Source organism: Ovis canadensis, chromosome 14 (genome assembly GCF_042477335.2).
Source record: "Ovis canadensis isolate MfBH-ARS-UI-01 breed Bighorn chromosome 14, ARS-UI_OviCan_v2, whole genome shotgun sequence".
In the NCBI taxonomy this organism is placed as follows: Eukaryota; Metazoa; Chordata; class Mammalia; order Artiodactyla; family Bovidae; genus Ovis; species Ovis canadensis.
The window spans coordinates 61363136-61375252 of record NC_091258.1 but is presented as its reverse complement, the minus strand read 5'-3'; the positions used below and the strand labels follow the sequence as shown (position 1 = coordinate 61375252).

The following is a 12117-nucleotide window of genomic DNA, read 5'->3' as shown; positions in this document are numbered from 1 at the left end:
AACAATCCAACACAATGATGTCAGGGGTATAGCACAGACTTTATTCGTCAGTACATGGTCACCCCTCCCCCAGCTGCCTTGGGGGGAGGGGTTTGAGGGCTGTGGGGTTTGCTGTGAGAATAAGGCACTTGAGGTGGGGGGGTGAAGGGCCAGCTAGGGGTGTCTCAGCTAAGCTGGTCCTCATACTGCTTGCGGAAACAATCGCCAGCCGGGAAGAAATCCCAGCATCTCTCTTGGTACATCTTCCAGACGTAAGACTCCTAGGGGTGGGAGATGGGGAAGAGTTAGTTGGTCACATCTTCAAATGCTTCATATTGACATGAGCTTTTCACTGCCACCTGCTGACTGACCTTATATTAAAATTCACCATGTCCCTGCCCATTGTCCTTCCAATAACACACGCTTACCTGGCCCGTGTGTTCTGTCTCGTCCTTGTTTATCAGATACATCAGGAAAAACCTGGGGATGGGAGGCAGCAGTAGACAGGTCACGATTTCCCTTACTTCCTCCTGATTAGCTGGCTGGGAATCCACCCACATGGACATCGCACCCCGCTGTTGGTGGCCACGCCCCACCCTCCTGATTGGCCAACGGGCCCACACTCACATGTAATTGGCCAGGTTGTGTTCCTCCAATGTGTGAGTCTCGAACCCATGCGGTGTCGTATCAAAGTAATCACTGCCGATACCGCAGATGAAGCACTTGGTCTGTGCGTGGCAGGAGACATCAGAATCAAGGTCCGTTCAACCCCCCAGGGTCCTGGAATCCCTCAGAGTCGCCCCCCAGACATGACCTACCTCCATATCTTCCTTCACTTGCTCTTGTTGGTCTCGGAGCTCACCAAAAGCATCAATGATCAGACCTGGGGGCGGGGCGGGGGGGGGTTGCAGGGCGCTCGTCAGTGTTTAGCTTCTCACTTCTAGCTATCTGCCATTGAGTCTTGAACCCAATCTTCCTAATCTCACCCCACTTACTAAAAATAATAACACCTAGTGTTTACTGAGCGCTTACCATGAGCCAGATACTTACCACCTATGAATTAACTTGATTTTCACAGCAACTCTATGTGGCTAGCATAATCAATATCCTCATCTTATAGATAAAGAAGCTGAAGCTCAGAGAGGTCACTTGACCAAAGTCTCACAGTAGGGGGAGGTAGAGCCAGGATATGAATCCAGGCTGACCAGATCCTGGATTTGTACACTAAGGAGCTAGCCTGCCTCTGGACACAGCCCCCACTCCCAAGACTCTGATGAGCACTGACCCTGGATGATGGCCAAGAGGATGACGATGACGAAGAAAAAGAAGGTGATGTCGAAGACCACTCGGTACAGCTCGTATTCATCGCCTGCTGGGTCCTCTATCTCGTCCCCAATGCCCCCACCAGCTCGGACACCCACGTACATGTGGAAGAGGTAACACTGCAGGGGCAGGGTGAGAAGCACATGAGTCGCGCGTTCAGGCTTCAACATTCACTGAGAACCTACAGGGCCCCGGATTGGCTGGGGCAGGGCACACACAGCAATGACTGAGACAGCCCTGAACGCTGCTCCTACAGGGCTCACAAGCTTGGCATCAGATAATGGCAGCCCAGAAATGATCAGGGTTGTGATAGGGAGGGCCCAGGGCCAGGAAAGCACAGCGTAGTCATGGGCAAGATGGGGGAAGCACAGGAAACGTGAAGTTTTGAAAGCCTGACCTCGCCTGGGTGATAGGGTAAGGCTTCCTAGAAGTGAGGACATGTGTGAACTGGAAACGTGAACAAAATGTTAGGTGGGAGAGAGAGTTCCAGGCAGAGAAAACCACATGTGTTTCATCACCCCTGGGGAGGAAAGAATACATCTTGCTCCTGTGAGGAACTGAAAAGAGGTTCACTGAGGCTGGAAATAGAGTTACTGTGAGCAAGAGTGAGGAGAGAAATGAGGGCCAGCTAATGGTCATGGAGAGCTTCCTGTAAGAGGCAGCATTTAAGTTGAAGATGAGGCATCAAGTGAATAGGCGTGTGTACGTAGGGCCAGGGAGAGGGCAGGTAGAGAAAAGGTCAGATGCAAAGGGCTTGGGTTGGGAGGAAACACATGATTTTAGGGGAACTGAGGGAGGACCAGGCAGCCAGAGAGCAAAAGGCAAGGACTGTGGTTAGACTCAGGCCAGGCTAGTTTTCCCCTGGCTTTGTACACAATGGTGAAGCACTGGGGAACCACAAGAAGGTTCTGAGCAGAGGGAAGGACATGGTCTGCCTGAGACTTGGGAAAGACCTTACACTGTTGTTGTTGTTGTTGGTTTTTTTTTTCTGTGTCTCTAGGAAGTGAGAGAACCCAGTTGCCTTGGGTAAGAGCTAAGACCAGTGACTGGTGGGAACAAGGCTGAGTAACAAGACCAAGTCTGGTGGGGCCTCAAATACCAGATTGAGGAACCAGATGGGTCCTGTGAGCATAGTGCCAGATTACAGGCCATTCTGAGATAAAGCACTGGAGTGATTCTTTCAACTGTGGCCCACGCCTATAGTAAGTTAAACTCAATTTGGGTGATGACCACCATTTATTAGAATAGAAGAGAAAATAGAAACATGCATGGCATAAAGCTTTTCCTGATAGAGAATGATGGTAGTAGCTCACGTCTATGGAATCCTTAATACCTGTCAAGCGCTGTTCTAACCTTTTAAGTCTTTGATGGTCAGGGAGCATTGTGTGCACTCCGTCATGTCCAACTCTTTGCAGCCCCAAGGACTGTAGCCACCAGGCTTCTCTGCCCATGGGATTTCCCAGGCAAGAATACTGGAGTGGGTTGCCGTTTCCTTCTCCTGGGGATCTTCCCAGCCCGGGATCACACCCATCTCTCCTGCATTGGCAGGTGGGTTTTACCGCTGAGCTACCAGGGAGTATCACTGAGTCCTAAAAGCAACCCTGGGATATAGGCTCTATTATTATAAAACCATTTCACAGGTGAGGACACCAGAGTGTGGGGAGGTTGAGCTGTCAACCCCAAACCACATGGCTTGTAAGTCAGGCACTGTGCTTGAGCACCTTTCCAAGGATAATACCTTGAAAAGCTCAAATATTACAACAGTGGCTACCATTCACTGAGGCAGTGTTCCAAGTAAAAGGGTCAAATCACTTAACCCTGGAAATAAGTCTGCAAGGTAGGTTCTATTACTTTTTTTTTTTTTTTTAATTTGGCTGCACTCTCTAGCATGTGGGATCTTAGCTCCCTGACCAGGAATTAAACCCACGCCCCCTACCTTGGAAGGGGGAGTCAACCACTGGACAGCCCAGGAAGTCCCAGGGTAGGTCCTACTACTAACCCCCTTTACAGATGGGAAAACTAAGGGTCAGGGATGGCTGGTAACATGTCCAAGAGCGAAGGGTGGGGGGGGGGCTCACTGTCATCATGTCGTCACACTTCATGTCAGGTTCGTCCTCATCCTCGCTCTTGTTGTAGAACTTGCGGAAGAAGTTGAAGGCCACCACGGTGTACAGGTAGACCACCACCGCCAGGAGGCCCACCGTCATCACCAGCTGGGGGCGGGCAGGGGGCGGCTCAGCTCCACGCGCGGCTTGCCGCTCCCGCGTGCCCACCTTCGCCATCGTTGCCCCACTTCAGCCCAGATGGCCCTCCTGCTGGGGTCTCATGAGCCACATCCACCCTGGCTCAGCCAGCCCAGCCTTGCCCCTCCTCACCCAACCCTGCGCCCCCCTCATCTGAGCTGCCCAGCCTTCACCCTTCATAAGGGACAGCTAAGGTGGGCCCTGCCAGGCTCACTCCGCTTGGGCAGGTCCCTCCACACCTGCTTCCCGTTGTGGGTGACGGAGGAGAGGATGGTGCGCAGCGTCTTGACCCCCATGGCGATGTCCAGGAGGTGGGCGGCAAAGAAGAAGTTGTTGTAGTGTCCAAGGAGGGACATCACCATGTACCAGCCCAGATACAGGAAAGACTGTGGGCACACAAACCCGGGGTCGGCGGGCGCGCGCGAGGGCCAAGGAGCACTCTGGAGGCCCAGGAACATTCAAGAGCACCGGGCGTGCTCTGGTGCTCAGGGTGCCAGCTCTGGCTAGGGATTATCTGAAGGATCAGGAACACTCTAGAACAGTGGAGCACTCGGTGTGGGAAGCCATTCTTCAGGGCGTTGGGGAACCCTCTGCAGAAGGATGTAGCCTGGGAATTCGAGAGTGTTCTGGGCCTTCCGTGGCGGTCTAGTGGCCAAGAATATGCTTGCCAATGCAGAGGACACGGGTTTGATCCCTGGTCTCGGAAGATTCCACATCTGTGGGGGCAGCTAAGCTTGTCCACCACAACTACCGACCCAGGTGCTGCAAACCACCCTGCAACTAGACAGCAGTACCCCACTCGCCACAACTAGAGAAGGCCTGTGCGCAGCAGCAAAGACCCAGTGCAGCCAAGTAAATGATTAAATATAAAATAAGATGAATTAAGGAAAACAAAACAAAAAGAGTGTGCTGGAGGGTAAGGAACCTTAGGCAGGTCTGAGGGTGCCCTAGGATCAGATGTGCACAGAGCTCAGGAGTGGGTCCCTGGTCAGGGATACCTGGGGGTGGAGCCCCCAACCCTCCTAGCGCCCTTCACCTGTAGGCCCCTCCCCCGCCTACGGGGCCCTCCTCACATTGTCTGTGAAGATGACCCCGAACTTCCAGATCTGGTACTTCACGTCGATGGACATAAGCCTGCAGGGCAGAGAAAACAAGGATGGCCAGATGCTGGAGAGTCAGACCACAGCCGCCTCCCCCGCCTGCCCCAGGCCTGGGGGTGGGGGCCGTCCTCCCCGGCTCACCAGGTGAGCAGCCCCGGCGGTGGCTCAGGCTTGCGCTCATTGTGGGCTGTGATCTCCAGCGTGGCCAGATCCATGCCCAGCAGCTCGGCAATCCGCTCCCGCCCATAGATGTCCCCGTGCTTGTCCAAGACCTGCACAGGGGAGCAGGGGCCGTGCAGACAAGACTAGAGCGGGGAAGGTGGTGGTCTGCTCTGTGGGGCAGGTCTGGGACATTCTGAACTTTGTGTGAGAGATTGGGGGTGCATTTTTCTGGGGAGAAGGGCCAGAGCTTTCTTCAGATCCTCAGGGGGAGGGTCCAAAAGTAATAAAGCCCTCCCCCCCAGTTAGCTCATTAGCCAAATTAATTGGGATAATTTATTATAATTAGGCAGGTAGGCAAGGAATCCTATATAACTATATAACCTATATAACCCTATATAATCCTATATACCTGCCCCCCACCCCATCACTGATGAATTTATCTCCTCCTGCTCACCCTCTCACTCTGCTCCAGCCACACTGGCTTCCCCACAGCTCCTCAAATACTCCAGGCACATCCTCGCCCCAGGACCTTTACAGCTGCCATTCTCTTGCCCCCCACCCCAGGACACACTTCCCCCGGATTTTCACCTGCCTCACTCCCTCACCTCCTAATCACCCTGCACGAAAGAGTAATCTCTCTGGGCCAACCCCCACACACTCCCCCTCCCGGCCCATCTTTTTTCCTCTGACAACACTTATCACCATCTGAACATTATAAATGTGTTCCTCATCTGTCTTTCCAACTTGAGGATCAAAATGTGTTTACTGCTAGGAACCCTAGTACAGTTCCTAGTAGGTAGGACTGACTAGATACCTAGGAGTACTCAATAAACTTTTGTTGAGTGAATGAATGATTCTAACAGTCAACACTTGTCTAATGTCTTTTTTGTGTGTGTGCCAGATACTGTTCACGAAGCAGGTCAAACAATCTTTACAACAGCCCAGTGGGGTCAGCCCTCGTAGTACCTCACTCAACATGATAGAAATTGAGGCACAGAAAAGGTGACACATGGGAAAGCAGACAAGGGACTTCCCTCATGATCCAGTGGCTAAGAATCTGCCTTCCAGTGCAGGGGACATGGGTTCTATCTCGAGTAGAGAACTCAGTTCCCATAGACCACAGAGCAGCTAAGCCTGGGGGCCACAACTAGAGAATCCCGAGTACCACAGTGAGGATCCCAGGAGCCGCAACTAAGACCCAATGCAGTCAAATTAGTTAATGAATGAAAAATTAACAAAAAAGAGAAAAGCAGGCAATCCAGCACCAGAGTCTATGTGCTGAAGATAAGATGCCTTAGCTCCTCCCTCAAAACTAATATCCATGAAGTATTTACTCTGTGGCAGGCACTGCTGAGGTTGTCGCATGCATCGTCTCATTACAGGGGGGTGTAGGGGGGTGATTATCATGCCCATTTCCAGACGGGCAAACTGAGGTGCTTCTCAGAGAGGCAAAGCCCCTTGCCCAAGGCTGCACAGAAAGCAAGTGCTTGACTGGGTTTGGATGGGCTGGTGGCATCAAGGCACCCAGCTGGGGAGGACCTTCGACCTCCCCCTTCACAGCGTCTCACCTTCCGCTTGACAAACTTGTCCCAGTAGTTGCTGGGGAAAGACCTGCCGAGAGAAAGAAGCCACAAGATGTTAGGGGAGAAAGGAACAGAAGCTGCCAGCCAAACTGGGCAGGAGTGGGGAGGGGGATGGGGTGGGGTTGGAATTCCAATGCTTTTCTCACAGGGATCCCAGACCATGGGGTCAACCTCTCACTCAGGATCAGGCTCTAAAGACCCCAGGCCAGGTGACGCTTGTCCAAGGTCAACCTTAACATCCTGCCCCCACCCCCAGGCCCCGCTGCTGTCATCGGTAGAGCCCAGGTGACAGGGATGTACAAAGACCTGAACTGCACTCAGATGGGAGACAGGGAGGCAAGAGTGTGTGATGGGGGTGGGGGTGTTGGAGCCAGCGGCCTGGCCCCGCTCTGGCGTCCAGGGAACAGAGGGCTTTCTCATGCTGTTTTATTTAATTTTATTTGATGCTTCTGGCCCTTTATTTACCAGGTTTTGTTTTGTTTTGTTTTTCGTTTTTGTCTCCCGCAGCATGCGGCATCTTAGTTCCCTGACCAGGGATCAAACCTGCGCTGCCTGCATTGGAAGCACGGAGTCTTAACCACTGGACTGGCAGGGAAGTCCTGCCCTGGTGTTCTTATTCTAGACATGCCTCCCTCTCAGGATGCAGCCTGGCTGTACGAACACGGAAGATGGGACTTCACCTAGGGAGAATGGGATGGGCTGGGAGTGCTCTTTGGGAGTCCAGTGTCCCACCACATTGCCCTCATAACCCTCATTTCCTCTCTGGGCTCAGTTCAAAACCCAAATGATTTCATCAGTTTCCCAATCATGACACCTGGTGAGAATCCTGCATGAGGACGGAGTTTAAAATGCAGCTCCTGGGCGCCTCTGGAGACTCACTGAACCGGAATCTCCTGGGCTGGGGCCCCGGGAATCTCCATGTGTCTCCAGAACCCCCACAGGTACTTTAATGCACAGGCAACCGGTGTGTATTACAAAGAGGAAGGTGGAGGCTTGGGGAGAATGAGTCAGGCTCCCCAGGCCTGGGCTGGGGATGGAGTGGTACCCCAATTCGGCTTCCCCCACCCACTGTGGGGGTGCTGAGCCCTTACGGAGTGTTGAGCACCAGTCTGTCCCACTGGCCTTTCACGTCATCATCCTCAGGCTGCTCCGTGATATAGAGGCCGTCAAACTCCAGCTTCCGGGCCAGTTCCTTCTCCCGCTTAAAGATCACCAGGGGCACCTAGAGGGTGCACGGAGGTAAATAGGGTGGCGGGGAGTGTCAGGAGACCACAGCCTTGGCAGGAGCAGGGATGTCTTGCTGGAGCCTTTATGAGACCCCACAGCAGAGCCGTGCTCCCAGAGTGATCAGGGTAGTAGCAGTGGGGAAATACAATCATAAAGTCAGGGCTGGGATGCGCAAAAAACCCAGGAGGGCCCAGAACTGGTGCCTGCTGCAGCCGGTGGCCTCCCAAGGGAAGGAGGAGGAATGAATCAGGCAGGTGAGAGGAGATCAAAGCAGGGCAGAGTCTTCCAGGCAGAGGGAACCGCACATGCAGACGTTCGAAGCCCAAAGAACTCTGTTCGTCCAATTGTTAAGTATCAAGATTAGCCGGACAGTCAGCTCTCGTGGAACTCAAATGGAAATTTTTGTAACACAACTTATGGGGCATCACAAGGCTTCGGGCACAGTTAATGTCAGAATCCATGTCCCCCTGTTGGCACCCAGGCTGCGTCTGAGGCCCGCACACACCCCTCACAGATTCACCAGCTGACCAACACGTAGAAAATGACACGTAGTCCCAAATGACAAACAGTGCTTCTTGATCCAGAAATTAACGTCATCATAGGACCCATCTCTTCAGTGTGAGCTGCATCAGTTCCCAGTTTGAATATCACACTTGCTAAAGAGCCCAGTCCTGTATTCAGCCCCTGGCCTTACCGCAGCCCTAGGTCCCCTTTGTCCCAAAGCTGTACACCATACCCCAGGCCTGTCCCAGATCCTCTCAGCCAGGGCCCCAGCTCATGTTCTCCCCTCTCCACCAAACACACACACACACACACACACACACACACACACGTCCCGGCCCCAAGGCTGTGGTCACGACCCACCTTGAGGCAGTTGTAGCCAATGATACAGAGAAAGGCCACCAGCGTATGCAGAAGGCTCAAGCACCGCAAGGCAGGCTCCATGTAGCCCGTGCTCTCCTCCAGGAAGTAGTACACCATGTTCTCATCCTCGTCGCCCTCTGCTTCCTCTCCAGCCCCCGAGCCCCAGCCGGAGCCGCCACCAGACCCTGCTCCTGACAGGCCCCCAGCTGCTGACCCCTCCATGTCATCCTCCCCAGGTGGAGAGTCAGAGACCTAAAGCGGGGTGGGGGGGGACAGGTCAGTCAGGGTGGGGACCTGGGGTCCTGGTGCCTGGTCCACCACACCCTGAACCCACGAAGAAAATGAACAGCCTCCATGCCTGAGGTTTGGTCTTGGCCCCTGTCAGAGGCAGTCTCAGCAGGACTGTCAATCAAGATCAAGGGGCAGGTCCAGGACCCTAGCTAGCAAATCAGACTCTGTTCTGGGAATCTTGACTATTGACTGAGTGACAGGAGAACTGAAAACAGAGTTGATTTGTCTTGATAGTAGAGCCCCAAAGAGAGACTAATTTTAACACACACACACATATATATATCAGGGTCTTCCCAGGGGTCACTAATGGTAAAGAACCCACCTGCAGATGCAAGAGACATAAGAGACACAGGTTTGATCCCTGGGTCAGGAAGATTCCCTGGAGGAGGGCATGGCAACCCACTCCAGTACTCTTGCCTGGGGAATCCCATGGACAGAGGAGCCTGGCAGGCTACAGTTCATGGGGTCGCAAAGAGTTGGACTGAAGTGACTTAGCACGCATGCATATATGTATCAACTTGTGAGATCTTAGTTCCCCAACCAGGGGTTGAACCCAGGCTCTTGGCAGTGAAAGAGGAGGCCTAACCAGGGACTGACAGGGACTTCCCTTAACACTAACATTAACACTAATACTAGAGTCAGTGGTCGCTATCATTCATTCATACAGCATCTTTATATACCAGGTACTATTCTGAGAGCTTTACACGTGTTTTTTGTTTGCTTGTTTGTTTTGGGTGCACTGTATGGCATGTAGGATCTTAGTCCCTGAACTGTGAGAATTAAGAGAATTAATTTAATTAAGAGAATTCCCATGAGCTTCCCATTGCCTCCTCCCCACAGATTTCTCTTTAGCTTATGTGAAAGCAAAGAGAAGTAACTGAATTGGTGGGTGCTGCAGAGAGGGCAAGGCCTGCACCCAGGGGCATAAGGCTGGCCAGTGGCAGAGCTGAACGTGGAACCCACAACCTGTTCGCTGCTCTAACTCCCCCGGGCCCTCAGGCATGTGTTCCAGATGGACCTAGATACCTACACTCACCCCTATAGGGTCTCAAGATCCAGGTGTCCAGCCTGACCCTTCCCCGGGACCCTGAGCCCAGTCCCTTGTCCATAGTGAATTTCAAGGGCCCTGGGGACCTATTGGGACTGAACCTCCCATCCCACAGCCCAGATCAGCACTTGATCCTCCCAGCCCCTCTTGACCAGCACCTTATAAAACAGCAGGATGAAGTTGATGGCAAATGCCAAGAAGAGGGCAAGGAATCGCAGGGTGTAAAAATTCCTTGAGAGGTAGTTCTAAGATGCAGAGAGAAAGAAAAAGACAGAGCTCACAGTCCATCCTCTCCCTTGGAGAATTTATCCCAACATTCACCCACAACCCAAGCACTGAGGTCCTAAATAACTGGTCCCACAACTTCCCATTTATTGAGTGCTTACTGTATACCAAGACCTGGGCTAAGTGCTTTATCTACATGAACCTGTTTAGTTCTGCGCTGATGTGCCCACTTCCTGGATGAGAAAACGGAGGCTCAGGGAGTGAGCTGTCTTGTTCAAGGTCATGTCGATAAGAAGTGGCAGACCTGGGCTTTGAAGCCAGGCAGTCCAGCTCCAGAGTCTACCTTCCCAACACCTCTGCCATGCTGCTTCCAGGACAAGGTTGGCCTGGTCTGCTTTATCCCGGGCAGAGGACATCTATTCCCAACTCTCCTTTCCTTTCTTCCTCTCCATTGCTCTCTCCATTCCCCGATCTTTCTCCAAATCCTCACAGGACCCCCCTTTTGTCCAGCATGTTTTCCTCAGCTCCTCATGTCAGGCTGGCCTGGAGAGGAGACAGGACAGCTGGAGCCCTGGGCCCTGCCCTCCCAAATTTCACCCTCGCTTCTTCTGGGCCTGGATGAGGAGGTGAATCTCTCTCACCCCTGCCCACCCCCCGCACAGGAGGAGCCGAGGCTTGTGTGGCAGCTCCCACCTGAAGGCTGAGAGCCAAGAAATAGGCCATGGCTTCAGTTGGATTTAGCTCTGGATAGAGGATGGGGGAGGGGAGTCGAAGCAGGTGGTCCCAGGTGTGCAAAGGCATGGAGGTAGGAATAAGGACTGTGAGTAGGGAGAGGCCGAGGAGCCAAGGGAGGACCACCTGAAAATGCTTCCCTGTGCCCAGGTCCTGCTCTGTCTGGGGACATTTCTGCCCTCTGCCCAGACTGGCTTCCCCCCAGAGGTGAGCCAGGCACAGGTGGGCTCAAGAACAGGATGGGGGCAGAGGTCGTGTGAATGCTGGGTTTCCCTGAGAGGGGGCTTCGGATGCCCTTGCTGGGTCCTCACCAAGAACTTCACCCGCTGTACTTCCAGTTCTCCCCAGAATTCCAGGCCTGCACCACCAGCTCCCTCCTTCTTTGGAGGGGGTGGAGGAGGAGCTGCTTTCTTGGGGGGTTCTGGTGGGGTCTCGGGGACTTCTTCCTTCTCCCCATTCTCAGCGCTGCAGGGTAGGACACAGAAAGAGTGAGAAGGTGCCTGGGAAATGCATGCATGCATTCATTCAAAGCCAAGTGTGGGGCCCCTCCCACGCCTGGCCCAGGTCTAGACGGGGTTACGGACATAGTGGTGAGACCAACCTCCAGCCTTGTCTTCAAGGGGTGCGGGTCCAGTGGGGTTCAGACCCATCACCAGACAGTCACAGCCCAGAGCGGTCAGGGCTGGGATGGGGGAAGCTCAGAGGCTCATGGGAACCCTGAGGAGGAGACACCCCTTCATCTTAGCAGGGGAGTCACGGTAGGCTTCCAGGAGAAGGAGATGGGTGAGCCAGCATGGGAAGGAGGAGGAAGGCTGAGACCAAGCATGGGGGAGGGTGCTGCAGGCGGAGGGAACGGCTGGTAGAAAGGCTTGTGGGGAGGAGAGGAGCATTTCTTCCTCTACTGTCTTTCACAGAGGCCCTCCTCTGGGTCTGGGCTTGGGCTGAGTGATGCTGAGGTCACAGGGTGACCAGGACAGCCTCAGGCCCTGAACTCGGGAGGTCCATGAGGGAGGCAGTGACAGGGGCTGGGCCCCTTGCACCTGAGGCCACTCACTCAGCTTTCTCCGGCTCGGGTTCCGGCTCTGGCTCTGGCTCTGGAGGCAGCTCTTCTTCCTCTCCAGCCACCTGACGGCAGGGCAAGTATCAGGGTGGATCCCGCACCCTCAGTGCCCCTCAGACCTGCGTATCCTCTCCATGTCCCTTCTGCACTTTTCTCCTAGGCAGTCTGAGGTGCACTCTCCTTCCACCCCCACCAGAAAAGGGATTATCATTCTCATTTTACAGAGGGGAAACTGAGGCTCAGAAAAATGGAGCAGCCGTGACCAAAGCACTGTGCAGAG

The 12117-nt window shown here is 53.7% G+C and overlaps 1 protein-coding gene across 5 annotated transcripts in view; it reads right to left on the bottom strand.

Moving 5' to 3' along the window:
* Nucleotides 1–20: 20 nt before the first annotated feature.
* The window catches only part of RYR1 (ryanodine receptor 1), a 126081-nt gene continuing 113984 nt past the window's right edge, over nucleotides 21–12117 (bottom strand). For all 5 annotated transcript variants that reach the window (XM_069550703.1, XM_069550701.1, XM_069550702.1 and 2 more), the window contains 15 exons: nucleotides 11832–11902; nucleotides 11089–11242; nucleotides 9979–10065; nucleotides 8482–8733; nucleotides 7482–7612; nucleotides 6376–6418; nucleotides 4787–4917; nucleotides 4619–4679; nucleotides 3785–3931; nucleotides 3381–3515; nucleotides 1265–1421; nucleotides 798–862; nucleotides 607–707; nucleotides 408–459; nucleotides 21–260 (listed from right to left, as the gene is read on the bottom strand). In XM_069550703.1, coding sequence (XP_069406804.1) covers nucleotides 165–260; nucleotides 408–459; nucleotides 607–707; nucleotides 798–862; nucleotides 1265–1421; nucleotides 3381–3515; nucleotides 3785–3931; nucleotides 4619–4679; nucleotides 4787–4917; nucleotides 6376–6418; nucleotides 7482–7612; nucleotides 8482–8733; nucleotides 9979–10065; nucleotides 11089–11242; nucleotides 11832–11902 — 1683 coding nt within the window. In that variant the 3' untranslated portion in view covers nucleotides 21–164. The remainder of the gene's footprint in view (nucleotides 261–407; nucleotides 460–606; nucleotides 708–797; nucleotides 863–1264; nucleotides 1422–3380; nucleotides 3516–3784; nucleotides 3932–4618; nucleotides 4680–4786; nucleotides 4918–6375; nucleotides 6419–7481; nucleotides 7613–8481; nucleotides 8734–9978; nucleotides 10066–11088; nucleotides 11243–11831; nucleotides 11903–12117) is intronic.